This window comes from Bos taurus, chromosome 2 (assembly GCF_002263795.3).
Source record: "Bos taurus isolate L1 Dominette 01449 registration number 42190680 breed Hereford chromosome 2, ARS-UCD2.0, whole genome shotgun sequence".
In the NCBI taxonomy this organism is placed as follows: Eukaryota; Metazoa; Chordata; class Mammalia; order Artiodactyla; family Bovidae; genus Bos; species Bos taurus.
In genome coordinates, this window is record NC_037329.1 from 80,480,994 (window position 1) to 80,495,097 (window position 14,104).

Sequence of the window (14,104 nt, forward strand, 5' to 3'; positions counted from 1 at the left end):
CACAACTGGTACTCTCTCTAAATCACTACAGAATGTATTTTCCGACACTCATCTCTCCTGATTCTCTGTTTTATTGATCAGGATTTTAATGCGTCAAATGAGGAATACAGAATACATGTCTGTCAATCAAATCCAAAAAGATACCTGAGTGCAGTTTTTCACTGACATGCAGATAGTTTCTAGGAACAAGTGACATAAGAATTTTTGAAAAGGAAATGTAAATATTGCATTAGCTCTGGATCTCCCAGCTCCTCAGCTGCAAGAAGTAACAGCAACTTATAAAGGTTAAACAGGCATGTTTAGGACCCTGAGTGAAATTAAGTCTTCAGCCAACTGGATGGCATTGCAGAAAGCAAAGGTGTATCTCTGTGAATAAACTGAATGTACAGTTCAATACATACAGTTCAACACATTCATGTTTGCAGGGCTATTTGAGGTATTATAAGTCCTGGTACAAAATAATAAAAATGCAGATAGAACTATCAAATTCATCAGCTGCTACAATAAATTCAGATGCTCTCCAGAGCTGGCAAGGTGATGTCAAGAAAGTTAAACTTGAAGAATGAGTCTTGGATTTCTAAATGAGATCAGGGAAAAAAGAAAGCAGAGTTAATAGATGAAATCAAGACTGAAACAACCAACATTATGGCCTACATTTTGAAGAGAGGTTAATAATCAGTTCTTTCTCCTTGTTTTAAAATTGTTACACCAAGAAACTGACATTGTTGTATGCTTTTTATTTTTTGGTTTATTTAGCCTTCTTCAACAGTCATTGTTAGTTCAACAATATAACATATGGGGTACATTATTATAAAATAAGGACATAGCTGTATCAGTTATGCCATTAGTACATTTGTTAATACTCTTCCTTTTATAAGGCAAAGCACAGTTTGTTAACACTGTTTCAGATTATCTATATTTATAAGATTACTAATAGTGAGTGGTATATACTAAAGGTAGGAAATCTGCTCTCTGATATAACTGTCTTTAAACTATAATAGTCTTCTTAAAACATTACCATTCTGTAATTAAAAATAAAGCAATATTTTAGTATAATATTAGGCAATAGTAATAACTACCCTGTCTGAGTAAATATGCACATACACATAAACACTAGCATACTTCAAGAAGTTAGTAAACATATTAATATTCTGTGAAAATATATAAATAAAATATGACCTGGAATGAAATTACTGTTATGTACAAAAAAAGGAAAACTAGAATCCTTCCCTTCCCAACCTGTTGATTTCTAACAGCTTATAAACCTACATTACATCATTTGGAGTGCAAGGATTATTTCAAATTTGGAAAACAATAAAGAATAGTATGATTCAACTTCCTAAGAAAAGCAGTATGTATTATGTTTGAAGATTAATGTTCATTCCAATGTTAAAGAGACATTCTTTTGAATTTCTTTAGAGAGGTACTTGTAGTGTCTTTTATTAAGGAAAAATGCATCTTTAATATAGTAAAATGTTTTTTTACATTATTTGAAAATATTAGAAAATAAAAATATTGTGAAGATATAACATACTATTCCAATATATATGAGTTTCTTTAGTATTGTTATATAAGGAGTGAAATACTTGAACTAGTATCATAAATATTTTACTTTTGAGCACATGCTTTTTTCTTTCTGTCTTCATTCTCTTTGGCATTCTTTGTTTCCTATTTCCCTATTTTCCAACTTCTCTTTAGTGTTTTCTAATAGTCCTGGCTTTTCTACATATCTTACTTCATTAGCTGAATGTCTTTCAATTTCATTTCACCCTCATTTTCAATAAACAGTGGTTTCTACTATGTGAATATCCAACTGAACTTTCTCTTCTTTTTTCTTCTAAGAAAAGTGTTTTCTTTCTGAAATATAGTTATCTCTTTAGCTTAAATATATATGTATATTATATAATCACACACTTGAATATAGATTCACAGAGTTCTATGGAAATTCAATATATTATTGATGCAGTGTTCAGCAAGCTCATGGAATGACAAAAAATGAATCATATTTCATAATTAGTATCTTACATAGCCTCTGGTGATTCTGACTTAGCCGCATTGATCAGTGTTTTATGACTGCTCCATTTCTTCTTCTGGGCAGTCTTGAGGAACTACAGAAATGGAAGTCAAGGGTACATTAGAAGCATAGACCCTGACAGGCTGCCTTCATAGTAAATCTTGGTCACGGTGTGTGTGCCTACTGTGGAGCAAGTGATGACTGCCTAGACAGTAACATGGTGTGAGTGGGGAGTACTGGAGACGTGCAGGAGTTTGCTTCTAGGCTCTGGTCACCCACCTAACTGAAAGCACAAGCTGGTTCACAGAGGGCTGTGCATTTAAGCAGTCTGGTCCACCTGGAGCACAGCTGGCTGCACTGGCTCCTCCTCCGAACGCTCTGCTTCATGGGAGGCTAGCACATAGTCTCCAGCATAGCGCACCTGCTGTGCCTGTTCCAGGACCACTGACTCCTCTTCTTCATCTTCCACAATAGTCAAGTCGACATTGCTGTCCATGGCTGAGTCACTCCCTCTCGAGGTCGCTGTCCCAGCATCCCCCTCCATGCTCTTCCCTTCCACAAGGGCACTGGTGAGGGACGCTTCGGAAAGACCCTCTGCAAACGAGCTCTCCTCGTAGTCGTTGGCCATCTCACTGCTGGGCATGTCTTCTGATTTGGTCTCATTCTCTGCTGGGCTTTCTCCCTCTCGGACTTTCTTTCGCCCAAAAGTGAGAGGAGAGACCTTGAAAGGGGAGCTTTTCCCTGAGGATATTTTCTGGTGATTGGAAGTGAGAGATTTCTTAATCTTCTCTCTCCTCTCTACAGATACGATCTTTGTCCCCAGCTTGTTCATCTTCTTCTCAATGTTCTGGCGAGAAAACGCCTTTTTGAGACTATCCACTTTCCGGAGACTGGATCTTTTTATTCTCTCTGCCCTGCTCTCTTCCATCTTTTCTTCTGCGCTGTCTTCCAGGGCCTCCTCATCGTGGGGCAATTCATCATCGGACGAGAGATCCACTGTGTGCAGAGTTTCCTCCAGGGACTTGTTTTCATCAGCGTGCTCCCCCTCCTTCTCTTCCCCTGGGCTGGAAACTGGCTCTTTTGCAAACACACTGGCAGGGATCTCATTTTCTTCCTGAAAAGATGGGCAGTGTAGATTTCATGTTAAAATGCATATCACAAATAGTCCTGAACTGCTGTAATTTCTGTGTTATGTGTTTTTGGCATGACAGAAACCCAATGTCTGTGGCGTTAGCTTTCTAGAATACGAAGGGTTCATTCTAAACTGATCAAGTCATTCTGCCTCAGGCTGGGTAAGGCCAAGGGTTGCCTGTTGGGAATATTATGAGGGCATCTGGCAAGGGCTCTATCAGTGACAGGCAGGGAGGGAAGTGGGCTGTGGTGCAGATAGACCAGGAAGCTGCCTAGATAAAGGAGCTAAAGTAAGTTACTGTGAACTCAGAAGGGCCTCTCTCTCCTACCCTCAGGCTCTATTCCTGCCAAAACCCACTGCAAAAGAGCCTGGAGGTCAAATTAGAAGATAAAAGTGAGGACTTCCCAGTTCTTGCCCCTGCCCCCATCTTTTCCTCAAATGTTAGACACCAACATTTGTTAGACACCAGGTTCTCTCCCCAGGTAGAAGTCAAAAGAAAAGGTATAGTCAACCTTCATATCTGTTTTTTTCTAATGGGGCTTCCCAGGTGGTACTAGAGGTAAAGAATCAGCTTGCCGATGCAGGAGACATAAGAGATGCAGGTTCGATGCCTGGGTGGGGAAGATCCCCTGGAGGAGAGCAAAGCAACCCACTCCAGTATTCTTGCCTGGAGATCCCAAGGATAGAGGAGCCTGGCGGGCTACAGTCTATAGGGTTGCAAGGTTAGACACAACTGAAGCGACTAAGCATACATAATTGTTCTAATGACATAAATTTGGAGTCAAGGATGGAAGGTCCAGCCTTACTGGGGACCCAACTCATGAAGGTTTAGAAGGTCCTTTGTGAGCATTATAAGGAGAGGTGATATACTATGGCCTTCTGGAATCATTGGGGGGACACATGCTGCCAGATAGCTTATCAAGCCTATCTGTTAAGTAGGACTTTCTTGGGCAAGAATACTTCAGCCCCCACCTAGAGTGAACAGAGAAACTCAGGAATCTGTTCCCCTCCCCTTATTCCCAGCACACCTCTTTTTCCAGCTTCTAGGTGTATAAGCATCTGCCTCTCACTGGGCTGCAGGGAGCAGAGCCTGAAAACTTGCCTCCAAAGTGCAAGGGAGATGGTTTTCCAGCATTGCAAAGCAAAGAGATTTGAATCCAGACAGCCTTGGGTCATACAGCAGAGGAATCCCTTTGATTTTTATACTTTTCTTTAAATATAGGACAATGAGAGCCAGCCAGCAAGGTGCCTTCACATTTTCACTGGGAGAAATGGCACTGTGGGCAGAACTTGTGGCAGGAGGCCTGAGTCTCAATCCTTGCTGGGAGGCCTTCAACAAATAGCTTAATCTCCGTGGGTCTCAGTTTCTTCCAAATGTGAGCAAGAGGATTTGACCTAGATTAGCAGCTTTCAGACTGCATTCCCAAGTGTGTGAGGGGTTCTGCAAGAATACTGAGGTGGGCCAGGCTCCAGAGCCCACTGCCAGCCAGGTTTGCAAGCCGAGTCTCAGTGTTACCTATTATATTGTGGACTGTCCAGTATACTTTCAGTTTGAAACATAACTGGCTTAGTGAATTTATAAGTCCATGTGGGAGCTAAACTTCTTGCAAAATTTATGTTAATGGTAAGAACTTTCCTTCCCATTTGACAATTTTGATTGATTGAAAAGTCAATAAAACTGGGGTTATGATCACAAATATGTTCTATGGGTGTATACCTTTAACTTCTCCCTACAAAGAGTAAGTGAACTATGTTTTAATCTAGAGAAAATAAAAAATCCCTCTCCTTATTAACCACCAAGTAGTATAATTTCATTACTCTCCGAAAAGATATAGCCCCGTGTCTCCCCCTTACACACACATACTCATAACAGAATTCTTTCCATGCGTTGGTTAGAAACAAAGTTTTGGGTAGAGCAGAAAGTGGGGCATCTGGTTGAAGAGGCTCCTCGGTAGAATGAAGAAATCACAAACTCTGTTCCCCAGAGCTTTCTCCACACTCTCTCATTTTGAATATCACAGAATGTGTCAGAAACACGGTATAATAAAGTAAAAAACTGAAAGGTGCTCGGGATTCCCATGAGTTGTTTATAACATGGACCTTTACAGAGAGCAGCTCTGCCATGTTACAAGTCTCCATTTGTCTCTTTCTCGTTGATGTGTATTCCCTGAGAGGGTGGAAACTTTTGTCTCTTGTTCACTGTTATGCCTCAGTGACTAGAGTAGTGCCTGACAGCTAGCAGCTATCTGTTGAATGAGTGTGTGTTGGGTGAGGAGGCTTCCTAAGAGAGCACTGAGGATGGAGCTTGCCCCTCTGTCGGACACTATGAAAGAATGGACTTAGCTCTGTGTCTGGAAGGACGTTTGCTGACTGCTGCTGCCACTGGGAAAAGAGAAGAACCAGGCCTATGGGGCTCGATGGTTTTCATTTTTAAGGAAGGATTTTATTCTCAGCGGATGAGTAGCAGACTACAGAAATAGCTAGGGCTCTGATACTTAGTCCAGAAGCAAAATTACTTCTGGGATTTGACAAGAGGGTTGGGAAGGTTTGACAGGAGTTACTTGCAGGAAAGGAAGAAACCAAGAGCTCAGTGAAATGTTATTAAAAGTCCTTAGTGAAGAAGGCAGAAAGTCAGGTGGAAAACTGTAAAAATAAGCCTTGGTTACTAGGCAAGAAGTACATTTCGTGTAGTATAATCTCAGGGTAATCAAAAGATTTCTCTGATAACTTCCCTTTCTTCAACCTCCATAAAAGATGGACAAATTAATTGTACTTCTAAAAGACTTAAACTAATAATATTTCATTTTTAATACAGTATAAATTTTATGGTCAAAAAAGCACAGTTAACTGTTGAGTCTTAGACTTTTGTCTCACTTATTGTGTGTCCTTTGAGGACAGGTTTGGGAAAAGTCCATTATCAGGTGAATCAGAAGTCATCTGTTGGTAGATCACACTGCATGCATGAGGGCAGTTGAGGAAAGGTGGAAAACCCAATTGAATTCTTTCATACAAGGCTGGGGAAATTTATATAAGAACTCTTTGATGCCAACTATGAAAGTAAACCCAGCAGATACAGACATAATCCAGAATGAGTTGGATGTGTCTTTATGCAACTGGAAACAAGTGAGATATGTCTTTTGGCCAACTGCTATGCTTCTGCTGTCACCTTAATTACTCAAGCGGTATTTTGTGTTATGTCTACTGGACACTGTTTATTTTATGACTTCTTATAGTTCTGTTCTGAAGGTCAGTCCTTTCCTTTCACACAGAAATTTGTGAATATCTAAGTACATTAGGTCTTACACTTCCATAATGTTTGTTTAGAAACCAAAGAATGCTAACACTCTTCAAAATCTCTATTCTTCAATAAAATATATAGATGCATTTGACTATCAAGTAACTGTTAGAGTGGTGGAAATTCAACTTGAACTACGGACAGTGGCTCCTCTGTAATTGCATTGTTCCCTGAGTGTCCAGTCTTACCCACTCACCTGTCCTTGTTTAGTCCTTAACATACATACCTCATGGAAACACGTGATATTTCACCTGCCTATGGGTGAGGTGATACTTCTCCCTTCAGACTCCTGCTGTAACGTTTTTAATCTATTTTCTCTTAAATATTCTAAGATTGATGGCTCTTTCAAGGGAGAGGATCAAATATCATCCTCAATTCTGTCAAGGTTTAACTATGCTAGTTACCTATATATTCACTTAGGGTTTGTAACTTCTTAATATGGCATTAAGAATCCCTTATGGGTTGCGTGGCTTCCATGGGTAGTTCTTCCCAGTAGAGGCCTCCAGTAGCAGTTGACTGTTTGCCTTGCAGATTTATTTGCGAAAAGGTATGTAGCCCCACTGATGCAGCTGCTCCTGGTTCTGACCTTTTAAAGGATCATGTAAAAGTGAAAAGTGTTAGTCGCTCAGTTGTGTTCAACTCTTTGTGATCCCGTGGACTGTAGCCCACCAGGTTCCTCTGTCTATGGAATTCTCCAGACAGGCATGCTGGAATGGGCCATCATTCAGCACACTTCTAACATATATGAATATTAATATTATTTGAATGTTTTCATGCTTATACCGTGAAAGAGAAAAGGAGTAAAAAGAACTCTTGAGAAGCGGTATTTTTCCTTGCAGTTTCTCTTGTTTGCTGTTCATATTAATTATTGTTAACTAATAGTCTCCATCTTGTATGTAGATATCAACACAGAGAAACTGGAAAACATGCTGGGCATTTCTTGGGTTGATGCTCATGGAAGCAAAGCCTCTTTGCACATAAAAAATAGATATATACAATGTTAAAGGAGAAGATTCTATGACTAGCGTTAGAAAAGGAAGCCTACAGTGTCAAAGCTTGAATAGGCAGTTTGCTCTCCTGTCACTAACTTATCATTCTCATTGTTAGGAAACAACAAAGGTGGTTACATTCCCACAGGGATGTGGTGGCATCCTGGAGGGATATGAGGACCATAAATTTGTGTCCATGGAATGTTTTATCCAATAATCTCTAAATACTAGTTATTAAAATGGAACCATGCCCACCTGACATTCTGATTTATAGGTCTCTTTTACACATTGATGGTTTTCTCCGATTTGTGTTTCTGGAGGTATAGATTGCCAAGTGGATAAAGCCATTGATTAGAACTGCACCCCTAAGGCAGCTGTCAGTGGAATCAGCAAGTCATAAGAATAAAATGCATTAGTTATAATCCCTGAGCAGTCTTTCACATTCTCGAGGATTTAAAAGTTTCATTATTTTTCAGTGTTATCAAGGGTTCAATTCTTTTTTAAGATCACACTGGTTAGGTGTTCTTTGTTGTACACAAAAACCCACAAAACAAAAAACAAATCACACTGAATTATTTAAAAGCTCTTGTAGAAAACCCAGTAAACATGAACTTTGCCATAATGAGATTATAGTATTTATTTTCACTCATTTCATAATTCAACTATAATTTATATTATTAATCAAATGAAACCTTGCTAGTCACTTTGTTTCTGAGGGCCTCTGCTCCTTTGATATAAAATGAGGTTAAACTAAATGATTATTGAGGTGCTGGTGGCTCAGATGATAAAACATCTGCCCTCAATGTGGGAGACCCGGGTTCGGTCCCTGGGTTGGGAAAATCCCCTGGGGAAGGAAACGGCAACCCACTGCAGTACTCTTGGCTAGAAAATTTCATGGACGGAGGAGTCTGGTGGGCTACAGTCCATAGGGTTGCAAAGTGTTGGACACGACTGAGCTACTTCACTTTCTAGCTCTAAAATACTTGATTCTGTGATATTAACTTAAATCTCATAAAAAACTTGTTAACAGATTGCAAAAGTGATCTCACAGGTACAAATGCCAAACTTTTTTTTTGTTTCCATTCAAGAATCAAAACTGTAGGACCTGAGTTGCACTGGAGAACATTTATTTGTTCAAATAGATACAGATTACAAAACAACAGAGTGGGCAACATTTACTTGGAAGCCTTGCATCTGAGAATCTAGACTTTTAATATATGAGAGAAGTAATGATGTTTTTGAAGAAATACTGACCACAATCAGTTATTTGTTTAAAATGCCCGAGACAATGCTGGCATTCAGTAAGTATAAATTATAACATAAAAACTAGTATTTTGTTTATCTCCTCAACTAAAGGTCACTGGATAATTAGCATATCAAAACCAAATCCCCTTATTGGAATATTAATCAATGTGATATAAACATCGTGAGTTGTCATATAAATGTGGCTTTGATTACCTATATGTTCATTTCTTCTAAGTCTGTACTAAATTAATGGTTTTCAGAACAGTGGCTTTGGATGAAGTATAGTCTATAAAAAAATCAATTAAAATAGTCTGAAGATGTTATAATTTTAGCACCTTTCTAAAATTCTGTTCTTATCAAAGGAACCCAAATGATGAATATTTGAACACATCTATAGGCTTGGTTCTCCATGAATTATAGTCATAGTAAATATCTAACTTCTACTCTTTTCACCCAATTTCACAATTTTATGTGGATGAAAGTGTAAATTGTTCATGAGTACTCTCATTTTTTCCCTGGATTTGAAATCATTCCCAGACTGCTTTTTCAAATAATCATTACTAGAACTTTAAGAGGCCTTAAGTGAGTATCACACCCTCAGGGCCAGTTACTGTGAAATTCTAGTCTCTTCAATCAACGGAGAAAATTTCCTCTTAACAGTAAATTCACTGATTTTCTGTACAGATTTTATTTTTAGTAAAAGATACCTATGCACGTACAAGCAAAGTATTAGCCTTATTAGTCTTTAGCATTTGCTTTATGATCAGCAACCCCAGTGAGTCTTATTTCATTTATACCGGCTTCTGTCACAGTATTTTGAATTCAAACATAGATCTTAAGCTATTATTTTTAAAAAATATAAAAAGGGAAGCTGCTAAATTTAACAGGAATTTTACAGTTTATTTTATTGCTCAAAAGGAGATGAATTTTCTCCAGTTTTAGATTCTACTGGTTATAATTTGAAGTAATTGCTAATGCACGAGAGGCTTAACAGCTACAACAATGTTGTAAGTTCAGCAGACTTAAATGACTTTTTAAATAGGAAAAATTTCAGAATTAAAAAAAAAATGCTAATATATAAGTATCTAGTAGATCAACAAATCAACCAACCAAAAGGCACCAGCAGATTTTAGACAACACAACAGGACTTCACAAACTGGAAACATAATCTTCTAAACACTACAAGACTGAATGTGTTCTGGTCAGATGACAGATTTTCTTCCTCACTCTTGCTTTTACATTAATTTTTTTTTTTTGTCTGAAACCAGAAAACCAATGGATTTAAGAAGGGAAAGTCTAGCATAGGAGCCAAGTAGACCAAAAGTGAGAAACAATTTCAAGACCCGAAGTGGTGCCTGGTACAGTCTCTGCCCTCCTCACTCTTCAGGTCTAGAGAGTATCTACCCTACGCCCCAGCACGGTGAAGACTGTGCAGCTACTAGAAGGGTGTATGCAGAGTAGGCCCTGTGGGCAGAGGCCTGTGCTCTTAAAGGATTTTGCTTTCTTGTCCTCTGCTGGTAACCAATTTCACCAAGGCAGTTGTTATACAATGTATGGCAAGAAGTGGGAGTGAGTAAATGAATGTAGCTTTTAATATGTAGCTTTTAATAAATAGCACATAAAAAAGCAAAAGCATGGCTGTTTGCAGATCCTAGGTAGGGTGGGATCAAGTTTTTACTAAAAAGCCATATTTCTAACCAGCACAAGTATAGCCGCCACTCCATGCAAATCCACCCAGGAAGAGCTTCTATTCTTTGAGCTCTTACACCATGACAGTTACTAACCATTCTGAATATGTTAATCCACTTATTTCTCACCCTATGAGAAAGAGATGTGGGAAGAAACATTAATATTTAAGAGCACACATTTTGGAATCAATTAAATATGAGGTTAAATTCCAGCTTCACCACTGCTTACTAAATAACTTCAGACAAGATGTAAGCATCTCTGAATCTCAGCATCCTCATCTGTAAATTGGGGCAACTGAGATAAACGACAGAAAGATGCTTAGCAGATTCTGCAGGGCTTATTAAGAGCTCAAAATACTTTTGATCTTATTAATATATTCAAATATTAATAAGATGTATAGATGAGGGAAAAGCTAGAAAATGTGCATAAGAGGACATAATTGATCAGCAGTGAAACTAGGAATTGAAACAGTGTCTATATGACAAAATGTATGTTTTTTCAACCCCTATACTGGACCACTCTATAACACAACTTATTATTATATCCATTGGCATAATGAATATAGTAATATAAGAACTGTAATGGATATAATAATTTACCACTCTAAAACCCCCTACTTTAAAAATAGTCCAGAAAGAGGAAGTTTCCCATTGAAGGACTTCACTTATATTTGTTTTTTTCAAAATGGTCAGTTTGCAGTGAGTGTCCTGATAGTTAATATTTCTGAAATACTTTAGGCTAATAAAAGATCTTACATGACTTAAAAAAGGTCCAGTTCCTTGCCTCTAATCATTTGTCTCCTAAACTGTTCTTTAGAAAATGTCCTTGGGTGCTGTTTGCTAAGAGGCTCTGAATGGAGCCGAACACACTGCTTTGGATTCTTGTAGGCTCTACAATGGTCTTAAGCCCATTTCACCTTATCCTCACTATATGGAGAATTCCTATAATTTCTGGCAGCAATTTCACACCTGTCAATCCACTGTGACAAAAAGACCATGGCAGGGCTTCACCAGCAGGGCATGTCTTTAAGTTTCCAACAGTTGTTTTTTTTTTTTTCAAATGTTATATTTACAGTTCCCTTGAAATTTTTAGTTACATATCTTCCCCCACCCCTCCCTCCAGCACCCACAGAACATCCGTGGCAAAACAAAACAAAAACTGATCCCAGCATATTGTGATTTCCTCTACTAGATAAATAATTTCTTGTTTTTCCTCCTTCACCGAGGGATAGGACAAGAGATAATCTCTCTGATTCATACTGGAAGGAGGGAAATTTCCTTTGATGACTCAGATTTAAACAGGTCTGTACATGTTTGGTTTTGTTTGGAGATCAGTATTTAATTTAGAAATGCCTTGAGAGTTGAGATTTATAATATCTTTTAGACTAATAACATAGGGATCTTGTATGTCTTGGGAAAGGCACAGTTACCATATCTCTCTTCAGTTCATCTGGTGCATGAAAAGCTATTTCATTTGCATTAAACGCTAAAAAATTTCCAGACTGCAAAAGCCTGCAACGTATAGGAGGACATCAGCTGCCTGAAGCTTTATAACATCAAGTGTAGTTTAGGGAGGACAAAAAGCAGCGAGATGAGTCTTCCCTTTTATGGAGTAAGGGGGCCTAGGTTCTGACTTGGCAGAGCAGATTCATTTAGAAAAAGAAGGCTCCCTCGGTTTAAATTCCAGTTTCTAAATCTCTTTGGGGAGATGAAGGCTCTTCTTGTGTGCCTTTCACAATCAAACAGTTGGTTATAGCCTCTCCCCTCCATGGCTTTGAAATCCTCTCCTATTCACATGGTCACAACCAGACAGCCCTGGGGCAGGGATGGCAGTTGCTTCCTGGGCTCTGCACTGGCTGGGTTCCACCGGGCGGAAGGGCTTCTAGCATTAGGCAGGGCTGCCCTTGGATTGACAAATGCCCACTACTTGGCAGAACAACAGCCCCACGCAACCTCCCTGTCCCCAAATAGCCTTTTGCTACATTAATTGCATCATTGAGGCATTACAAAAATTAAGTGGCCGTTTTATTCCAAGGCAACCATTTGAAGAAGAAAATATTCTGGACTAGCCTTTGTAACTATTTTACTTTACAGTTATGGTCTGAGTAATGACAAGCATATCTAGCATGTGTGCAGAGTTATGCTCTATAGTTTTAGTGCATTGTTTGCTAGAAAAGAGCGCAAGAAGATTGCTTTGACCAAAAGTCATAATAGGAAGAGGCTAGTTCATTTCTAATGGAATCAGTCATCAGTACTTAGTTCCCCAAACACTGGTGACCTTTGGACAAAGGGATGCTTTAAAAAGTTATAAATTTGACTTGTTGCTTAAAAACACAACTTACACGATTCCCTCATTTCCACAAAGAGTTAATAAATAGCCGCTGAATTAATTTGCCCTGTCCAACTAACAGCTGCAGTCAGAGCCCCACGTTCACAATGCAGAGAGACAAATGAATTTGACGAGGGTGCCTGCACCTGCTCACCTTCCCAACCTGTACGGAGTGCATCCACGTGCTTTTGACAAATGACTCCACCCTGCTAACTCATGAGGCACCGGCCTTGGGTTCAGGCTGCAGTTATCCGGGAAATTCCTACCGCCCGTTTGCAGACTTCACAGGCGCCTGCACAAGGCAGAGGACAATGCATTGTGTATGTGTGTGCATGTGTGTGTGTGTGATCTCTGACAGGCAGGACAGACGTACAAATGGCTGGGAGAGCCAAGCAGACTGAAATCTTGGATGCCGAGGAGGCCCAGCTGGGTGGGAGGAGAGCAGGGGCACTGACCTGGAAGATGAGCACTTTGAAGTGGTTGCGCCGGAGGAGCTGGGCGTGGTTGTTCTCCAGCCGCTTCACCTGCGCGCTCTGCCTCTCCATGCGCTCCTTGACGGCACGCGTGTGCGCGCTAACCTTGCGCGACTTCTCCAGCAGCTTGCTCACCGTGTTGCTGGTGGAGGCCTGGTACTTGGAGAGCTTGGTGAGGTCGTTCTGGATACCCTTCACCGAGCCCTCCAGGCTGATTTGCCGCTGCTCCATCTTATGCTGGTTCTCCTGCACGGCATCGAGCATGTTCACCAGTTTGTCCAGGAGCGTGAGCACCGTGACAGCGTTCACCTGCGAGTTGTCCCGGATGGCTTCCTCCGTGCTCCCCAGATGCAGGCTGGGGCTCGGCGTGGAGGACGGCACTGGACTGGAGCTGGCCGCCTTCTCCGGCTGCATGTTGGGACCTGGGTGCTGGAACTTTTCAGCTTGTACAGCGTCCTCCCCTATGGCTGCTGCACAGATGGGCACTTTCCTCTGGCCCCGGTGAGAAGGACTGGTGGTTAGGGGGTGCCTAGCCTCGCCCTCTGGTTTGAGCTCGGAGCACCGCTCTCTAGGACTGGCAGAGGTTCAGACAGTCAACAACTGGCTACACTGATCAGGGGAATCGCATTCCAGCTGCTCTTAAAAGACCTACTCCACCCAGTGGGAGGCGAAGGATACAGAACTGAGAACCACTCAGGGTTCAGAGGCATGTACACAGCTTCCTAATTGCGTTCTCCTTGGCACAGGGCACTTTCCTGCAGGTTTAACTTTTCTTTCCTGTGCCTCTTCCTTTTTAAGAATAAGTTCAATGTCATATTTCACTCCTGACTTCATCTAGAGGCGGAGAGAAACATGCTAATTTGGCCCAGGGCCACAGCCTCCAATTGGCTAAAGCTAGTAAACTTTTCTCTGGCAGCTATGCTACGTATGCTGCAGATG

The 14,104-nt window shown here is 40.4% G+C and overlaps 1 protein-coding gene across 1 annotated transcript; it reads right to left on the reverse strand.

The window, feature by feature from the left end:
- Nucleotides 1-722: 722 nt before the first annotated feature.
- Nucleotides 723-13,780, reverse strand: CAVIN2 (caveolae associated protein 2). Its single transcript, XM_002685467.6, has 2 exons — nt 13,148-13,780; nt 723-3,128 (listed from the first exon to the last, which is right to left on the reverse strand). Exons 1-2 carry the CDS (start codon nt 13,577-13,579, stop codon nt 2,334-2,336), a joined length of 1,227 nt encoding a protein of 408 aa, XP_002685513.3. The 5' UTR covers nt 13,580-13,780; the 3' UTR covers nt 723-2,333.
- Nucleotides 13,781-14,104: the final 324 nt, after the last annotated feature.